This window comes from Octopus bimaculoides, chromosome 5 (assembly GCF_001194135.2).
Source record: "Octopus bimaculoides isolate UCB-OBI-ISO-001 chromosome 5, ASM119413v2, whole genome shotgun sequence".
Classification (NCBI taxonomy): domain Eukaryota; kingdom Metazoa; phylum Mollusca; class Cephalopoda; order Octopoda; family Octopodidae; genus Octopus; species Octopus bimaculoides.
In genome coordinates, this window is record NC_068985.1 from 106,022,840 (window position 1) to 106,039,103 (window position 16,264).

At 35.8% G+C, this 16,264-nt stretch overlaps 2 protein-coding genes across 9 annotated transcripts in view; one reads left to right on the forward strand and one right to left on the reverse strand.

Annotated features, from left to right (window-relative positions):
- LOC106881107 (fas-binding factor 1 homolog) overlaps positions 1-4,050 on the forward strand; it is a 28,509-nt gene extending 24,459 nt beyond the window's left edge. For all 6 annotated transcript variants that reach the window (XM_014931344.2, XM_014931343.2, XM_052967891.1 and 3 more), the window contains exons 16-18: positions 243-461; positions 2,689-3,099; positions 3,571-4,050. In XM_014931344.2, coding sequence (XP_014786830.1) covers positions 243-461; positions 2,689-3,099; positions 3,571-3,654 — 714 coding nt within the window. In that variant the 3' untranslated portion in view covers positions 3,655-4,050. The remainder of the gene's footprint in view (positions 1-242; positions 462-2,688; positions 3,100-3,570) is intronic.
- A 442-nt stretch (positions 4,051-4,492) lies between these two features.
- Positions 4,493-16,264, reverse strand: part of LOC106881109 (uncharacterized) — a 32,229-nt gene continuing 20,457 nt past the window's right edge. For all 3 annotated transcript variants that reach the window (XM_014931347.2, XM_014931346.2, XM_052967892.1), the window contains exons 6-8: positions 14,009-14,224; positions 13,226-13,463; positions 4,493-10,261 (exon numbers count right to left, since the gene is read on the reverse strand). In XM_014931347.2, the coding sequence (XP_014786833.1) occupies positions 9,987-10,261; positions 13,226-13,463; positions 14,009-14,224 (729 nt within the window). In that variant the 3' untranslated portion in view covers positions 4,493-9,986. The remainder of the gene's footprint in view (positions 10,262-13,225; positions 13,464-14,008; positions 14,225-16,264) is intronic.

Sequence of the window (16,264 nt, forward strand, 5' to 3'; positions counted from 1 at the left end):
ATATATATATATATATATATATATATATATATATATATATATGAGAGAGAGAGAGAGAGAGAGAGAGGGAGAGTTGCATAAAAATCCATGAGTAAAAAAAGCAGGCACTCTCATTAATAGAGTGAGCATATTATTTTTAACAATACAATATTATATTCTCATTATCAGCCTCTTGTGTGTGTGTGTGTGTGCGCGTGCTCACACACACACACATAGTTGATTGTTTTTACTGTTGCTTACAGATTGAAACTGAGTTTGATGTGACAATGAAGGCCCTTTCTGAAGAAAACGAAAAATGTGCCACACAGAAAGAGATTTTAGACACAGAACAGAGGATGTTGGAAAAAGAACAGAAAAAATTGAACAAAGAGAAGTCACTGTTTGAAGAAGAGAAGTCCCAAGTTTTCAAAATGGCAGCTGAGATCAGAGAACGGTCTTTACAAATAGAGTCTTTATATACAGTAAGTTGATACAGCATTTGTTATTTACCACAAAGGTCAGGGAAATGTTACAATGGATACTACACTGCATAACTAATGCAGCTATTATTTCAATGCTGTCATTTTAGGTGCAGGCATGGTTGTGTGGTTAAGAAGGTTGCTTCCCAACCACATGGTTTCGGTTTCAGTCCCACTGCACAGCACGTTGGGAAAATGTCTTTTACTGTATCCCTGGGTAAGCCAAAACCTTGCAAGTGGATTTTGTAAACTGAAAGAAGCCCATTGTATGTGTGTGTTTTGTATATATGTATATATTATATATATATATATTGTGTCTACACTGTTACTCCCTCCACCACAACCCTCTCATAACTGTGAATCTGTTCCAATCATCGTGCTTTACCTCTTCTCATCACCTCACCTAAGATCTTACATCCTTTCTCCTATTCTCCTTTAGTTATTGGAACCTTTTAGTCTTACAAGTTGTAAAGTGGCTTTATTAGTGCTGATGCCAAGAAAAAAACACCCATTACACACTGCAAAGTGGTTGGCATCAGGAAGGACATCTGGTGGTAGAAGCAGGCATTGGAGTATGATGTGGTACTCTGACTTGCCAAATCCTGTTGAACTTTTCAATCCATGCCAGCATGTTAAATGGTAGTGGTGGTGGCCATTGTTTGTAAAATGTGAGCAGAGAGATAATTCCATATGGAGATTGCTATATCAAGGAGGAAAGATTGAAGGAAAAGTGCTTAATGCAGATTTACATATCAAAGAACCATGCTTTACTTTTCTCTCTCTGATCAAACTAAATAAAAGGATATTGCAAGAGGTTAGATTCAACTGTCTCACCACAATGACCCAATAAATCTAATTAGATTTGATTTCAACATCATCTCCTTCATTGGATATGAAACTCGGCTTGCGAAGACCTGTTGGGGCAAGCGAAAGCGAAATTGTGATGGCACCTGTGCCCAGCGTCGCCTTTCTGACACATGTAAAGACATTCGAGCGAGATCATTGCCAGTGCCGCCGGACTGGCTCATGTGCAGGTGGAATGTAAAATACACCATTTTGAGCGTGGCCGTTGCCAGTACTGCCTGACTGGCCTTCGTGCCGGTGGCACATAAAAGCACCCACTACAGTCTCAGAGTGGTTGGCGTTAGGAAGGGCATCCAGCTGTAGAAACTCTGCCAAATCAGATTGGAGCCTGGTGTAGCCATCTGGTTCACCAGTCCTCAGTCAAATCGTCCAACCCATGCTAGCATGGAAAGCGGACATTAAACGATGATGATGATGATGATTCACAATTCCACTGTTAGTTGGTACATTTTTATGTCTGCTTTCTATGCTAGCATGGGTTAAATGTTTTGACAGAATCAATGTTACTCCACTGTTTCAGTTTTGGCATGGTTTCTATGACTGGACATTCTTACTAATGCCAACCTCTTAACAGAATGTACTTGGTACTTTTTTTTTTGTAGCACCAACTTTAATGAGGTTGCTTTGTAACTTACAAGACTGAAAGGGAGAATAAGAAATAGAACGGTTGCTTTATGCAAAGTGTTTGGAGGTTAAAGGCAAGAACTGGTTTGTTGTGGGGAGAGATTTGTGGCTACTTCACATTTTACAAAGGTTGGTGGGAGTTGCAGGAGTGGTATCGAAAGAAGAGGTGTACATGGTGGTGATGAGGTGCCAGAGTGTACCTTCAGCATAATGTATCTAACAAAGTGACTAGATGTTTATAGGAGTAAACATAGTATATGGAAAACTGAGATGGGGTGGTTGATGGTAATAATGAGTTGGAGATAAGAATGAGGGGAGTAGCTCAGAGGAAAGGGAGTGGTGACTGAGAGTAGAGGTGGCAGCACAAAAATGATGATTTTATATTGTAAACAGTAATAAGTTCTATTTTCATTACTTATGATAGCAGAATAATACAGTTGATAAGAAAGTGGTGAAGGGAATGACTGTTTGGGAGATGAATGGTGGAATTAAAGAATGGTGAGAATTATAATACAGTCCTCGCCGAGACAAGAAGTTTTTACACTATAATGTCAACCTTTCCCAACAATATTTTATACCTTTCTTCAGTGCAGTACTCTTTCCCATTACTTTGAAGAGGCTAAAAGTGTATAGGTGATTTTTTAAAATTCAATGTATTACTGGTACTTCATTAAAGCCAGTGGGATGATCTCTCTCTCACCAGCTGCTAACAGTGATTTTCCTGTTATCTTTCCCAATTTAGAATGCCAACAGAGTAAAAGAGGAAGGTGAATTAGCCCTCACCAAAAGCAGCAAACTTGATATGGAGCATAAACAACGATGGAAAGACTTGCTGAAGCAGATGGATTTGTTGACTGAAAGGGAAAAAGAGTTGGCTGAACAACAGATTAAAATACATCATGAGAGACAGGGTTTGGAAGAACTACGAAAGAGCCATCTTTGTTTGCGGTGCCGAGTACCAATGACTGAAACCAAGTTGGCAACTCAAGGACTTTCCACTATGGCTGCAAGTTTAAAAACTTCAGAGAAACTTCCATCTATGTTTGTTCCTGTCCAAGTGAGCAACACACTGCAACAGACAAACTTCCAAGATACATTGGATAGTATGGTAACTGACAACTGGCTAACACAATGGAAGATACATTCTCTCAAGGTGAGACTAGTATAATATAATATTATATGTGTCAACATTATCATTTTATATTTTGTTTTTCTGTTGGCATGAGTAAGACTGGTCTCACGGTATCTTATCACTTGACCCAGTCTTTTGTCATTTAGTACATGCCACAACAAAACTGCCATCATTGTTATTTTGTATGTCATGTTTTATTGTTTGTTGATTATTTTTTTACAGCCAACACCAACCTCTTTACAACATGGACTGGGTGTATTTTAGCATGCTTCAAGTAGTATCTTGGTAGATTGTCTACAGATGGACTAATAGCTCCCATCTACTCTGTATCAGTGTTTACACTCAGAGTTAATTCTACTAGACAAATTGCCCACACTGCAGCTTGAGCAATCTCTCCTCTATTATCACTGTTTGTTCAGAGTGCTTTAAATTGTCTTTATTATATGAAATAATAAATTACATGTTTGTTCTTGTTTTTGTTTTTCTGGACAGGACCAGGAATTTTTATTTGGAGAAAATCTCTACTTGGCAACTCTAGAACGTTCACAGTACCTTGCTGATTACACATTCAGATGATTCTTGTACCCAGACCTGCCATCTCTATTTATGAAAACCATTCAGAATCTTAATTCACATATATATAAAGCTCTCTGAGTCATGTACAAACATGATATCAAAGCCATTGCAAGACCTCTCTGTCAGAGCATTGACACTGAGGCCATTTATCTTATTGTGCCACATGTCACTTCAGTGTTGACAAATCATTCCATGCTAATACCAAATAGTCACCAAAACGTTATCAAACCTAATAATCCTATTTATATTTTGACATCTTTATATGATTTATACATCAGTATTGCTTTCCTGTTTTGGTGGGGGTGGGTTTTAACATAGCTCTTATTATAATAATTTATATCATTTTGTAAAAATACTTTACATACATTTCTTAATAAAACAGAAATCATGACTTTTCGTGTTGTTTTAATAATTTACCAAGTGTGTGTGTGTGTGAAGGAGTACATCACGTTTGTGTTTTGATTAAAAAAACATTCAGTCAGATATAGAAAAACAAAATCTGCCGATAAAAATCAACAGATATGGATTATATGCAACAAATTTTCATTTCTTTTAATCCCAGATCTGCTTATGATGATGATAAATGATAATCATTGTTCACTGGGTGTTTCATGCAAGGACAAATGCATACACACACACACACACACACACATATATATATAACTGTCATCATGTTAATGTCCACTTTCCATGCTTGCATGGGGCAGACGGAATTCATTGAGGCAAATTTTCTACATCCAGATATTCTTTCTGTAGCCAAAACAGTCAGGACATGGTTATGAGTCGTTTCTGTTCATGAAGATCACACAGCATGTCAAGACATGTCAAGAAGTCCAGATGTAATTTCACGGTTTATTGCTTTTGTTTACAGTCAGTGGACAAGTAAAGACAGGCGAAATACACAGATACATGCATGCACACACACACATACAAAACTCTTTGCTGACCAAAGCTTTGTGACTAGATTTGATATACAGAAAATGAAAGAAAGTCGTGTGTAAACATATATATATATATAAGGGCAACATATTTTCAACAGTATTCAACAATATTTTACTTGAGATAATAATTTGATACACATTTGAAATCGCAACTGAAAAGACTTGCTGCAGTTACAGAAATGCAATATTGCATGGCACTTGTAAAACAGATCAGAAAATATTACAAAATTAAAGATGAGCAAAAATAAATATATTACAATAATGATGAATCAGCAACAATGATTTGGTAGAGGTAAATATTTTTTAAAATATACAAAATTCATATGGAAATATCTGAAGAAAAAAAATAAAAGCATGAAATTTATGCAATTTCAAGCATAAGATGAAAGAAAAATATTATATTAAAGACATGTCTGTACCCACCAATCATCTACCATAGATATTCATCATAGTTTTTTTTTTTTTTTCTTCTGATGAGCTGTTTTAAAAAGGGGAAGAAGAAATAACAAAACAACCCTTAGGGTAAGAAATGTCCAGTAAAATGGAAGAGAAAAATGTTACGAGAGAACTCTAGTAAGAATAGTCTTGTGGGAAGCTAAAATAGAATTTTAAAAAATGAGTATTGAATCAATGATTTGATGACCAAGCTGAAAGTATTGGTTTCAGACAAATAGTGATGATGACTGACAGTGCTGGCTGTCTAGATGTGTCATTTGATGACATAAAGAAGAATACATGGAGATATTTCATATAAATAATCAAATATAAAACAAGTCTTTCATATATGGCACCATTTTTTTTTTAGATTAAATATTATTTACTAACAACAAAAAGCTGTATAAAAATGGTTTTAAGGCTATTGAAGCAATATAGAAATAGTTTTAAGAAAATAGCAAATTGATTTTCTCCTTTAGTTAAAGCTTATATGAAATAATCTCTTGGGTAAAAGTACAAAATTGTAGAATTTTACAAATTTGTCATATTTAAATCCATTAAAACTTGTATAATTATCTGCAAATAACCAGGAATATTGAAAGATCTTCAAATAGAATAATAATGATCATCATCATTTTGCACCTAATTTCTTACTTTTCCATGGTGGCATGGACTGGACACGTTACTAGAACCCAAGTCATTCAGAGTTACTACTCCTCTAGATGTACTTCATTTCCAATCTTCTGTGAAAACATGTCTGGCTATAAGGAAATAAAAACTTGCAGGAAAACAGGTGATGGCTGGTTACAGAAAGGTATCCAGTCATAGAAAATCTGCAGATATGGATATAAACTCTGTCCAATCCATGCAAGCATGGACAGGGGACCATTAAAACAATGATTCACAAATGTATTATCATCATTTAATGTTCTTGTATCATGCTGGCATGGGTTGAATGGTTTGACAAGATCTGGTAAGCTGCAAAGCTACACTTAGCTCTTGTGTCAGCTTTGGTATGGTTTCTATGGCTGGAAGCCCTTCTTTATGCTAACCACTTTACAGTATGTATTGAGTGCTTTTCTTTAATGCTACCAGCACTAGTGAAGTTGCAAGACATAAAAAGAATAGTGGATAAAGGAAGGAAAAAATCCTATGAGTATTTGACAGGTAAGTGGCTTTATGCCAGGCTTTGAAAGACTAAAGTATGATAGAAGAGCAAGCACAGGTGTCTTGCTATAAAGGAGACCTGGCTATCCAATATTATATAAGGGTGGGTGGGAGTCGCTGAGAAGACAAAGATTGTAGCGAGGGGATGATGGAGCAAACTCTCATGGTACAAGTAGGTGAGCAGGAAAGAGGATATGGACAATGGATGAAAGCGCGAGTAGTTTCAAAAGTGTGAGAGGAGATAACAGATGGTTAGAGGGGGGAGGTTAAGGTAGTGAATGATGAACAAGTGGGGAAGTGCAGTTGATGGGAAATAGTATGGGGATGAATAAGGTGAGAAATATAAGTGGCTAAGAGAGGAGGAGGATAGCTCAGAAGATGTAAGAGTGATGGGGAGGAAGATGTAGGGTTGTTATAGTGTGTGGGTGTGATGGTTGATATGAGAAGGGTGTTAAAATGGAATATGGCAGAGGAGAGAAATAATTGAAGGCACAGAAAGGAAGTGATCAATGAAATTAGAGTGAGAAGGGAAGAGAGGATAATAAGGGATAGAAGGTTCCAATGGGAGGTGGAGAAGGCAACATAGTGCAAAGAAATGAGGAGAGAGTAAATATGTGCCAATTCTGCCCTGAAGATTACAGTTGCCGAGTAGTGCCATAGAAAGAGGAGTGATAGAGAGCTAGGTGTTAGTGAAATGAAATGTGGGGATGCTGGATGCAGCAGAGTGGATTACAAGCTTGAACAGAAAGCTTTTAGGACATCATTTTTTGTTGTAATAGACTGGTCTTCTTGAGCACAGCAAACTGCCAATCGTCTCAGTTTTTCGTTAACTATTCCATGAGGATCAGGATCAATCTTAACAAAATTAATCACAGAGTGACTCAAGGGCTGAGGGTTCCATGCAGGTGACTCAGTCAAATTACAATATTACATATGCTTTAACTTCTTTGATTATTTCAATAGGCTTAAAACCTACAAAATCTAGAATTTATCATTAATGGGTTTTTATTATATTCATAGTCCAAATTAGATCAAGTTGATTTATTTATTTCAATAGTCCACTTGTTTATTATTGCTATTATTTATTTTTGTTTTTTATTTTACTATTATTAATTTTGTAGTGTAGATTACATTGAATAATAATTTTTTTTGTTTTGTTTTTGGTCAGTGAGTGTTATTTCCTATTTGCTTCTATCTAGAAATCAAAGGAAATGACTACTATTCCCTTTAAATTTTGTTTCTGAGACCTGGACATCATTGTTTTGAAACTGACCCATTTTCCATTACATTTCTGATAGATTCAGTGCTGAGTTGCTGAAACAGAAATATCATTATAGCAAATATTTACTTGTCAGTGGTTTGGCCTTAACCACTTGAGCATGCCTCTTAGTGGCTGGCAATACATGCATCTCTGATCATGAGCAGGAGTAGTGGGGGAGCATTATAGCTATGTGTTGAGAGGCATACTTTGAGGTTTGAATAAATGTAACAAAAGCAAAGTTTGAAGGAAATATTAGCCATTTTTCATACTTTCTAGGAGTAAGCAAAGAGGAGATAACAGTTACTACTGAAAGACAAAAATCATGTTACAGTGTTATTTGGTTCTGACCATGTAATTTACCTTTCACTTTACTATAATTTTTGCTTGGTCATGATTTCCAGAAATATAAGGGTAGCATTAAATATTATATATCTTCCAGGTACTCTTAGTTAAAAAATGAAGAAGACAGAAATCAATTGAGTGTTCTGTACATCATGAGATGTAAAGTTACGTAATGTATTCATCATCTTTATCAGCATCATCTTTTAACATCCATTTTCCATGTTGGCATGGGTTGGACAGTTTTACCAGAGCTGGCAAGCAGGAAAGCTGCACCAGGTTCCAGTGTTATTTGGCTTGGTTTTCATGGCTGGATACCCTTCCTAACACCAGCCACCTTACAGAGTATGGTGGGTGCTTTTCACATGGCACCACCCTTTGGTTTGTTAATCAAGGAGATAAATTCTATATAAGTATTATATGCGTATACATACATGTGTGTGTGTGCATTCACATATATATGTATGTGTATCTACCGAATACGCCAGTGTATCAAACGAGCATTTTTATTCTGAAATGTAACAAAAAAATTGGTATGCATCTAATGCAATTGTATTATGGGTGGGATAGTGAGTGGATGAGTGTATGATGAAGCATATTAAATTCGTTTATACACAAAATATACTTTTTCTCCACAAAAAAGTATGGGTTTGTCTTATGAAAGAGTGTGTCTTATAGACCTGCAAATACAGTGTGTGTTTGTGTGTATGCATGCATAAAAGTACCCACAATACCCTGAGAAACAGGAAGAAACTGAAATGTTATACTTCTTAGTTTGTTTCTTTACATCATCGTTAAGCACTGATTCACAGACCTTTATATGTAACCAATGAAACATCAATATTAAAGCTGTGTAGCAGAGTGGGAGTCCAAACTGATATCATAATATATGTAGACTGATATAGACAGAAGACGTAGACACTTGAAAACAGAAACAGAATCATGAAGTGGTAAAGAAGGTGACGTTTTTGAGAAAGAAGAAATAGTTTTGTGGACAGATATTTTCTGAGAAACGGAGGGAATCTTTTGAAGAATTATCAACATAATCATAATTTTCCATCATTGAATGTTGATTGGTTTCAGCATTACAATTCACAGTTTCATCTTCTCAATTACACAGTTTGGTAGCAAATTAAACAGCTATTCCTCTATGAAGGTTATGCAAATTTGAACCAGTTTTCTTTTGTCTTCAATGTTTTAGTTTGGATGTAGCAACATTTAAAGTGGAAAGGCCATGGCCAAAATTATTGAGGACACTCCTTTGCACATACACTTTTTTTTTTCTTTCTTTCTCTCTCTCTTTCTCTCTGATCTGAGATACAGTGGGATTGAATAATTTAGTGCTAGTTATTATTATTATTATTATCAATCCATATTAATGAAAACTCTGTCAAAATTTATTCAATTGTCATTAATATCTGTATTAATAGTGGTAACAAAGCTATTTGAGGGCTCTCTTTCACTCTCTCTCTCTCTCTCTCTGATCAAAGCTAAGATAGGGGTTAATCAATTTAGCACTAGTTATAATTAATCCATATTAATGAAAACACTAACTGCACAGCGTTGAAGAGTCAGTTATATTTGTAAGTAGTGGTAACTAAGTTATTAGGGGCTCTCTTTCACTCTCTCTCTGATCAGAGATACAGAGTGAATTAATGAATTTAACATTAGATATTATTATTATTAATGCATATTATTGAAATAACTGTCAGCATTGGTTAAATTGTCATTAATATTTATACTAGTGATGGTAACAAAGTTATCGTTGGTTCTTTTTTTGCTCTCTCTCTCTCTCTCAGATCAGAGGTAAGATGGGAGCTAATGAACTTAGTGTTAGTTAGTATTATTAACCCATATTATTGAAACCACTGTGAACAGTGGTTAAATTGTTGTTAATGGTTATACTAGTGGAGTTAACAAAGTTATCGTGGGTTACCTTTCGCTCTCTTGCTCAGATCAAAGATAGGATGGAAATTAATGAATTTAGCATTAGTTATTATTATTAGCCCATATAAGTGAAAATGCTGTCAAAATTTCTTGAACTGTCATTAACACTTGTATTAGTAGTGGCAACAAGGTTATCAAAAGCTCACTTTTACACACTCTCTCTCTCTCTCTCTCTCTCTCTCTCTCTCTCTCTCTCTCTCTGATCAGAAATACAGTGGAGTGTATGAATTTAGTGCTTGTTATTAAATATTATCAAAATCACTGTTGGCTGTGGTTGAATTATTGTTAATGTTTATATTGGTGGTATTGGTGGTGGTGATGGTGGTAGTACGGCTTGAATGATTCATCAATTCAGTCAGTTCATCATCAGTAGGGAAACTGGGTGTGTAAGAAGGGATTGGTGGCTTCTCCATAGGTACAGTACCTAATTCCACTTTCTCCTTTTGTATGTTCTGTGAAGATGAGGCTCGTGCTGCAGCCAGATCTTGCAAGAGACATTCTGTGTAGGACGGAGGGTCTGTAATGAAATAGCAAAATAACTTTTAAGATACATAAGGAAAAATAAAATCTATATAGGCACAAGCATAGCTGTGTGGTTAAAAAGCTTGGTTTGCAAAACCACAAGGTTTGGGGTTCAGTCCCACTGCTTGGCAACTTGAGCAAGTATCTTTTAGCATAGCTCTAAGCCTTGTGAGAGAATTTAGACTGAAACTGTGTAGAAGCCTCTCATATATATATATTTATATATATATACATGTGTGTGTGTGTGTGTGTGTGTGTGTGTATACAATGGTCTTCTTTCAGTTTCTGCCTGCCAAATCCACTCAGAAGGGTTTGGCAGACCAAGTGCTACACAGTAAGAATGAACCCAGAACCATGACGTTGTGAAGCAAATTTCTACCCACACAGTCACACCTGCACCTATATATATATATATATATATATATATATATATATATATATATATATATATATATACATATCTTTGCTTGATTCCCTTCTCAACTGAAATTCATATATGCAAGTGTGACGTAGGATATTAAGAATATTGATTGGCGACAACACAAAGGGCCTGAGAAAGATCCATTTTAGAAATATTTTGCAAGAGCATATCTAAAATGATGTGATTTGGAAAAGGAGTAATGAACGATGTGATCACAGAAAACTGAGAGCATGAGTTCCACTGGGCCAAACATGTCAGAATGTTCACAGACAGCAGGTGGACTTTTGAAGTTGCCAAATAGTATCCAAAAGATTGGAGAAAGCCATTCAGAAGGTGTCCACAATAATGGGAAGAGAATTTAGTTCAACAATTTAGGCCAAGGTGGAAAAGAAAGGCACAATCAAGAAAGAATTGGAAGTGCTTTATTACCAGCAGTACATAACATCTGATAGTCTGGTTATACAATGAATGGATGAATGAATGGATGGATGGATGGATGGATGGATAAATGAGTGAATGTGTTTGTCAACCACTACTACTCGACAACTGGTGTTGGTTTGTTTACATCCCTGTAACTTAGTGGCTCCATAAAAGATACTGACACAATAAGTACCAGACTTAAAAAATAAGTACTGAACTGGGGTCGATTTGTTCAAATAGACCTTTCAAGGCAGTACCCCAGCATGGTCACAAGCCTATGAGTAAACATGTAAACGACAAAAAAGGTAAACAGATTACACGTGTATTTTTGGTGCACATAACTAAAATTGGTTTCTAATTTAGGTAAAATTTTGAGCGGAGCAAACTAGTCAACACCATCAACACTAGTTCTTGACTAGTACTGTATTTTATCAACTCCCAAAAGGATGAAAAACAGAGTTGAACTTGTGGAGTTTGAACTCAGAGCATAATGAACAGAAACAAATACCACAGCATTTTTTTGTTAAAGCTTTAATGATTATGCCATCATGTCATGTAATACTTTCCACATAGGCTTCAGACAAGATGGTCCTTTCCTCCAGTTTTGTAACATGAACCAATGAAAGATGACTCTTTCTCCTTGAACAAAGCACCTGTCTATTGCAGCTAACACTTCCAGACGATCTGCTGCCTATTTCTTATTTCTTTATTGCCCACAAGGAGCTAAACATAGAGGGGACAAACAAGGACAGACAAAGGGATTAAGTCGATTACATCGACTCCAGTGCGTGACTGGTACTTAATTTATCGACCTCCGAAAGGATGAAAGGCAAGGTCGACCTCGGCGGAATTTGAACTCAGAACGTAACGGCAGACAAAATACCACTAAGCATTTCGCCCGGCGTGCTAACATTTCTGCCAGCTCACTGCCTTTCTAATGCTGCTTATTTCTGCTGCTTATTTCTAATGACTAGATAAACTGCAGTAAGGTAGAACATAGTATTCTTTAACTTGCAAGCTCAATACCTAATTCATAATAAAGGTGCATGGTTTAGTAGTTAGGGTATTTAGCTCATGATCATGAGGTCATGTGCTCGATTCCCAGCCACACATGTGTCCTTGAACAAGATACTTTATTTTACATTGCTCCAGTCCACTCAGCTCGCAAAAATGAGTAGTACCTGTAATTTGAAGCCTTGTCACATTCTGTCATGCTGAATCTCTTTGAGAACAACATTAAGGCCATGCGTGTCTGTCATGTGCTCAACCACTTACATGTTAATTTCCTGAGTAGGCAGGCTGTTCCATTGGTCAGATCAACTGGAACCCTTGTCGTTATAACCAACAGAGTGCCAGATTTTTACCTAACCAACACAGCCATCTTCATGATAATTCTTATAACAAGGCTAACAAAATCACATCTTACATATACTGTCTCTAATGAAGCCAGTGAAGGAGCCTCCCCATAGTCACAGGGCTTGCTGAAAATAACAGAGAGAAGAATAAGATGCAACAAGTAAGAGAGAAACATGAGCTGATACAGGTAGATTGGTATAATTGAAATAACAGATTTGTGTTGCACCTGGTCTTTTGGCTGACTGATTACTGTTAAATTTTTCAGACCAAGATTTACAGTAAAAAAAACCAAGTCAACTTATACACCAAGACGACTTCGGAGGACCAAAAGTTCCATGTGAAATGCAGCAAGATTTGGAATGATAGTGACGATGTTTGAATGTTTATGCTACATATTTATACTATATACAATGTCGAGTTGTATGCCAGAAAATCTGGGAAAATGTGTGTTATAGGATGTTCAATCAGAGCTGGCTTTTTGGTCACATAACAACCAAGTGATACAAGAAAGATGTAGAGATGTTGGAAGAAAAGCTCACAACGAAAATGCTTAGAGTATGTAAGGTGGTTGGTGTTAGGAAGGGCATCCAGCTGTAAAAACCCAGTCCTTATCAAACCGTTCAATCCATACCAGCATGGGAAACAGACATTAAGTGGTGATGATGATGATGATGATGATGTTGATCACAGATAAGAAGAGTCTTAGATTCCACACAATAAATTTACAAACAGACAAAAGTGAATAAACAAGTGCCACATTACCCTCGGAGAGAAAATCTATAATGAAACCTGGTGGAGGTGGAGGCATACGACCAGGTTGGATTCTGACAACTGACTGAGATAGTGGTGGTGGTGGTAAATTTGTTGCAGCATTTTGTAAAGCATCCTGTGCAGCATTGACTTCTGATTGTGGTACAGAGACACCTGTGTAAGGTATTGTTCCAATGATAATATCATGTTCCAAAGGCTCAGAGCAACAACCTACATGTTCTGGTAGAAACTACAAGAAAAAAAGACACAAATAATAAAACATTTTGATTAATGTACAAGGGTATACAGACATTCATGAATGCAAAAAGATTTGGGATGTAATTCTCCTCAAAGAATTAGAAAACCAAAGAAATTAATCAAGAAGTTAACTAAGAAGTTAGATTATGTTTACATTTATTTTTGCTTATCATATTTGTTGAATTTAAAGAAATGGATATTATGTTTTGATTTTGCTTTGCCACTATTAAACTCCATCGAAATATAAATAAGCAACTTTGAGATTACTTAAAGGGGTGTCTCAATTATCTATTGACAACCTCTTAATTACATAATTAATACATCTAAATTATATAAATTATATTTCTAAATTATCTAGCAGATAACCTATAAGCTACTATAACCAAGTCTAGCATAGTAGGCAATTTCTGAGCCACTGTGGTCAGGCCTATTAGGTAATGTACCTATCAGAAAAGGGAAGGTAGAGCGAGAGTCACTGTCAAGCAATTATAAAATAAATGATGCTAAGTAAAGAGTTATTTAACAAATAAATGTTACCTGAACTCGGTAGATGACATTGATGAATTCACAGCCCTCAAGATGAGACGTAGCAACTGGAGGGATTCGAACTTTTTCTGTAGCTTTATACTGTTCATATGGTTGTACTTTGCCTGTCTTGTAGATGTCAATATAATTCTTCTCTTTTTTCACTTTGGTAAAATCATATGAATCAGGATCTACACCATCAGTTCTTCTAGCAGAAAATACTACGATCTGAATAAAAGAAAAACACAAACAAAAAATATCACGTGATAAATCTAATAATAGTTGTTTCAAATTTTGATACAAGGCCAATAATTTTAGGGGATGGGCTTGTTCAATTACATTGACCCCCATTGCTTAACTGGTACTTATTTTATTAAGCCTTGAAAGGATGAAAAGCAAAGTCAAACTTGGTGGAATTTGAATTGAAAATGTGAACCGGAAGAAATGCTACTAAATATTTCGTCTGATGTGCTAACAAATCTGCCAGTTCACCTCCGCCATAATAATAATTAATAGTAATAATAATGATGATGATGATTTCAAATTTTTGTAAAAGGCCAGCGATTGGGGGGGGGATAAGTTAATTACATCGACCCCAGTGCTTGACTGGTATTTATTTTATTGACGCTCAAAATGATGAAAGGTAAAGCCAACCTCAGCAGAATTTGAACTCAGAATGTAAAGATGAACAAAATGCCACTAAGTATTTTATCTGATGTGCTAACAATACTGATAACTCACCACTGCAACTGCAACTGCAGCAGCAGCAGCAGCAGCAGCAGCAGCAACAACAACAACAGCAACAGCAACAACAACAACAACAACAACAACAACAACAATAATGTTGTAGCCCAATAGGGCATTTAAGGTTACTTGTTATAGCCCGATGTTAGGATTTTTTCTTTTCAAACAGTCAAATCTGTTGAGTGTATATGAAAATAATAATAATAATAATGTACAGACTACTAAAAGACGAAATTGCAAGAATGTGGACGATGAGGAGAGTGTCTGTCATTCCAGTAATTTTAGAGGCCTTGGAGAACTAATAACCAAGTTCGAGAAATATGTCAAAGAAATCGGAAATGACACGAGAGTAGAGCAAGCCCCAAAAACTGCTCTACTGGGGATAGCTAGGCTTTTGAGATTGATGCTTGGATGCTGAATGTCTCTTATGATAATTAACAACCAAATATCAAAGCTTATAATGTGCAGAAAGAGACCCTGTGAGACCTCTAATGGAAGGCTGCTGTCCACTTTCACAGAGTCTACCAGGACAAACAAAACCAAATGTTCTGAGAAGCAAAACAAAATAATAATAATAATAATAATAATAATAATAATATTGAAGGATTTCACACAAAAATCATGCCTCCTCATTGATATGACTGTCTCAATTGACATAAATCTATGTGTCAAGACCTAAAAACTGAGCAAATATAAAGACCTTGAAATAGAAATTGGCAAAATGTGGATCTTCAAGACTAAAACAATACCTATTGTCATAGGTTCCCTAGGAATGATAACAAAAGGGGTTGATTTCTACCTATCCCAGATACCAGAAAATCCAAAAATAGAAGAAATTCAGAAAATAGTGCTCATGGGAACTGCTTTTTTCTTACGAAAAATATTGTCTGTAATTCTAAAACCATTTTAATCTGTAAACAATGTTAAAAGTACTCTTAAATGTACATAATAGTAAACACCTTTTACTGTCATTTTAACATCACACTATCATCTTATCTTATCTTATTTAAAACAAACTTCTAATTTTCTCATGTTTTGACTGACATTTTCTGGAACAATACTCTGTGCAAAACCAAAGATATGGCAACCCAGTCATAAGACCAGCTTGAACTTCTAACTTGTTGTTTCTTGAGGTCTCTGGGTCAGCTTGTACAAATACAAAGCAAAAACCAACCAACCAACCAACCAAACAAACAAACAAACAAACAAAAATAATAATAATAATAATAATAGTAATAGTAATAGTAATAATAATAATAATAATAATAATAATGGACAAGAAACAATAAATCATATTATCTCTGGCTGCCCAGTCCTGACTAAGAAGGAATATATTCACAGACACGACAGAGCTGGGACCTATATACACTGGAAGCTATGCCAACACTATGGAATAACAACAGAAAAAAGATGGTATAAACACACGCCAGAAAAGATCACAGAAAACGAGAAAGCAACCATACTCTGGGATATGCCAATACACACAGATAGAGAAATTAAGGCAAATAGACCAGATATAGTTGT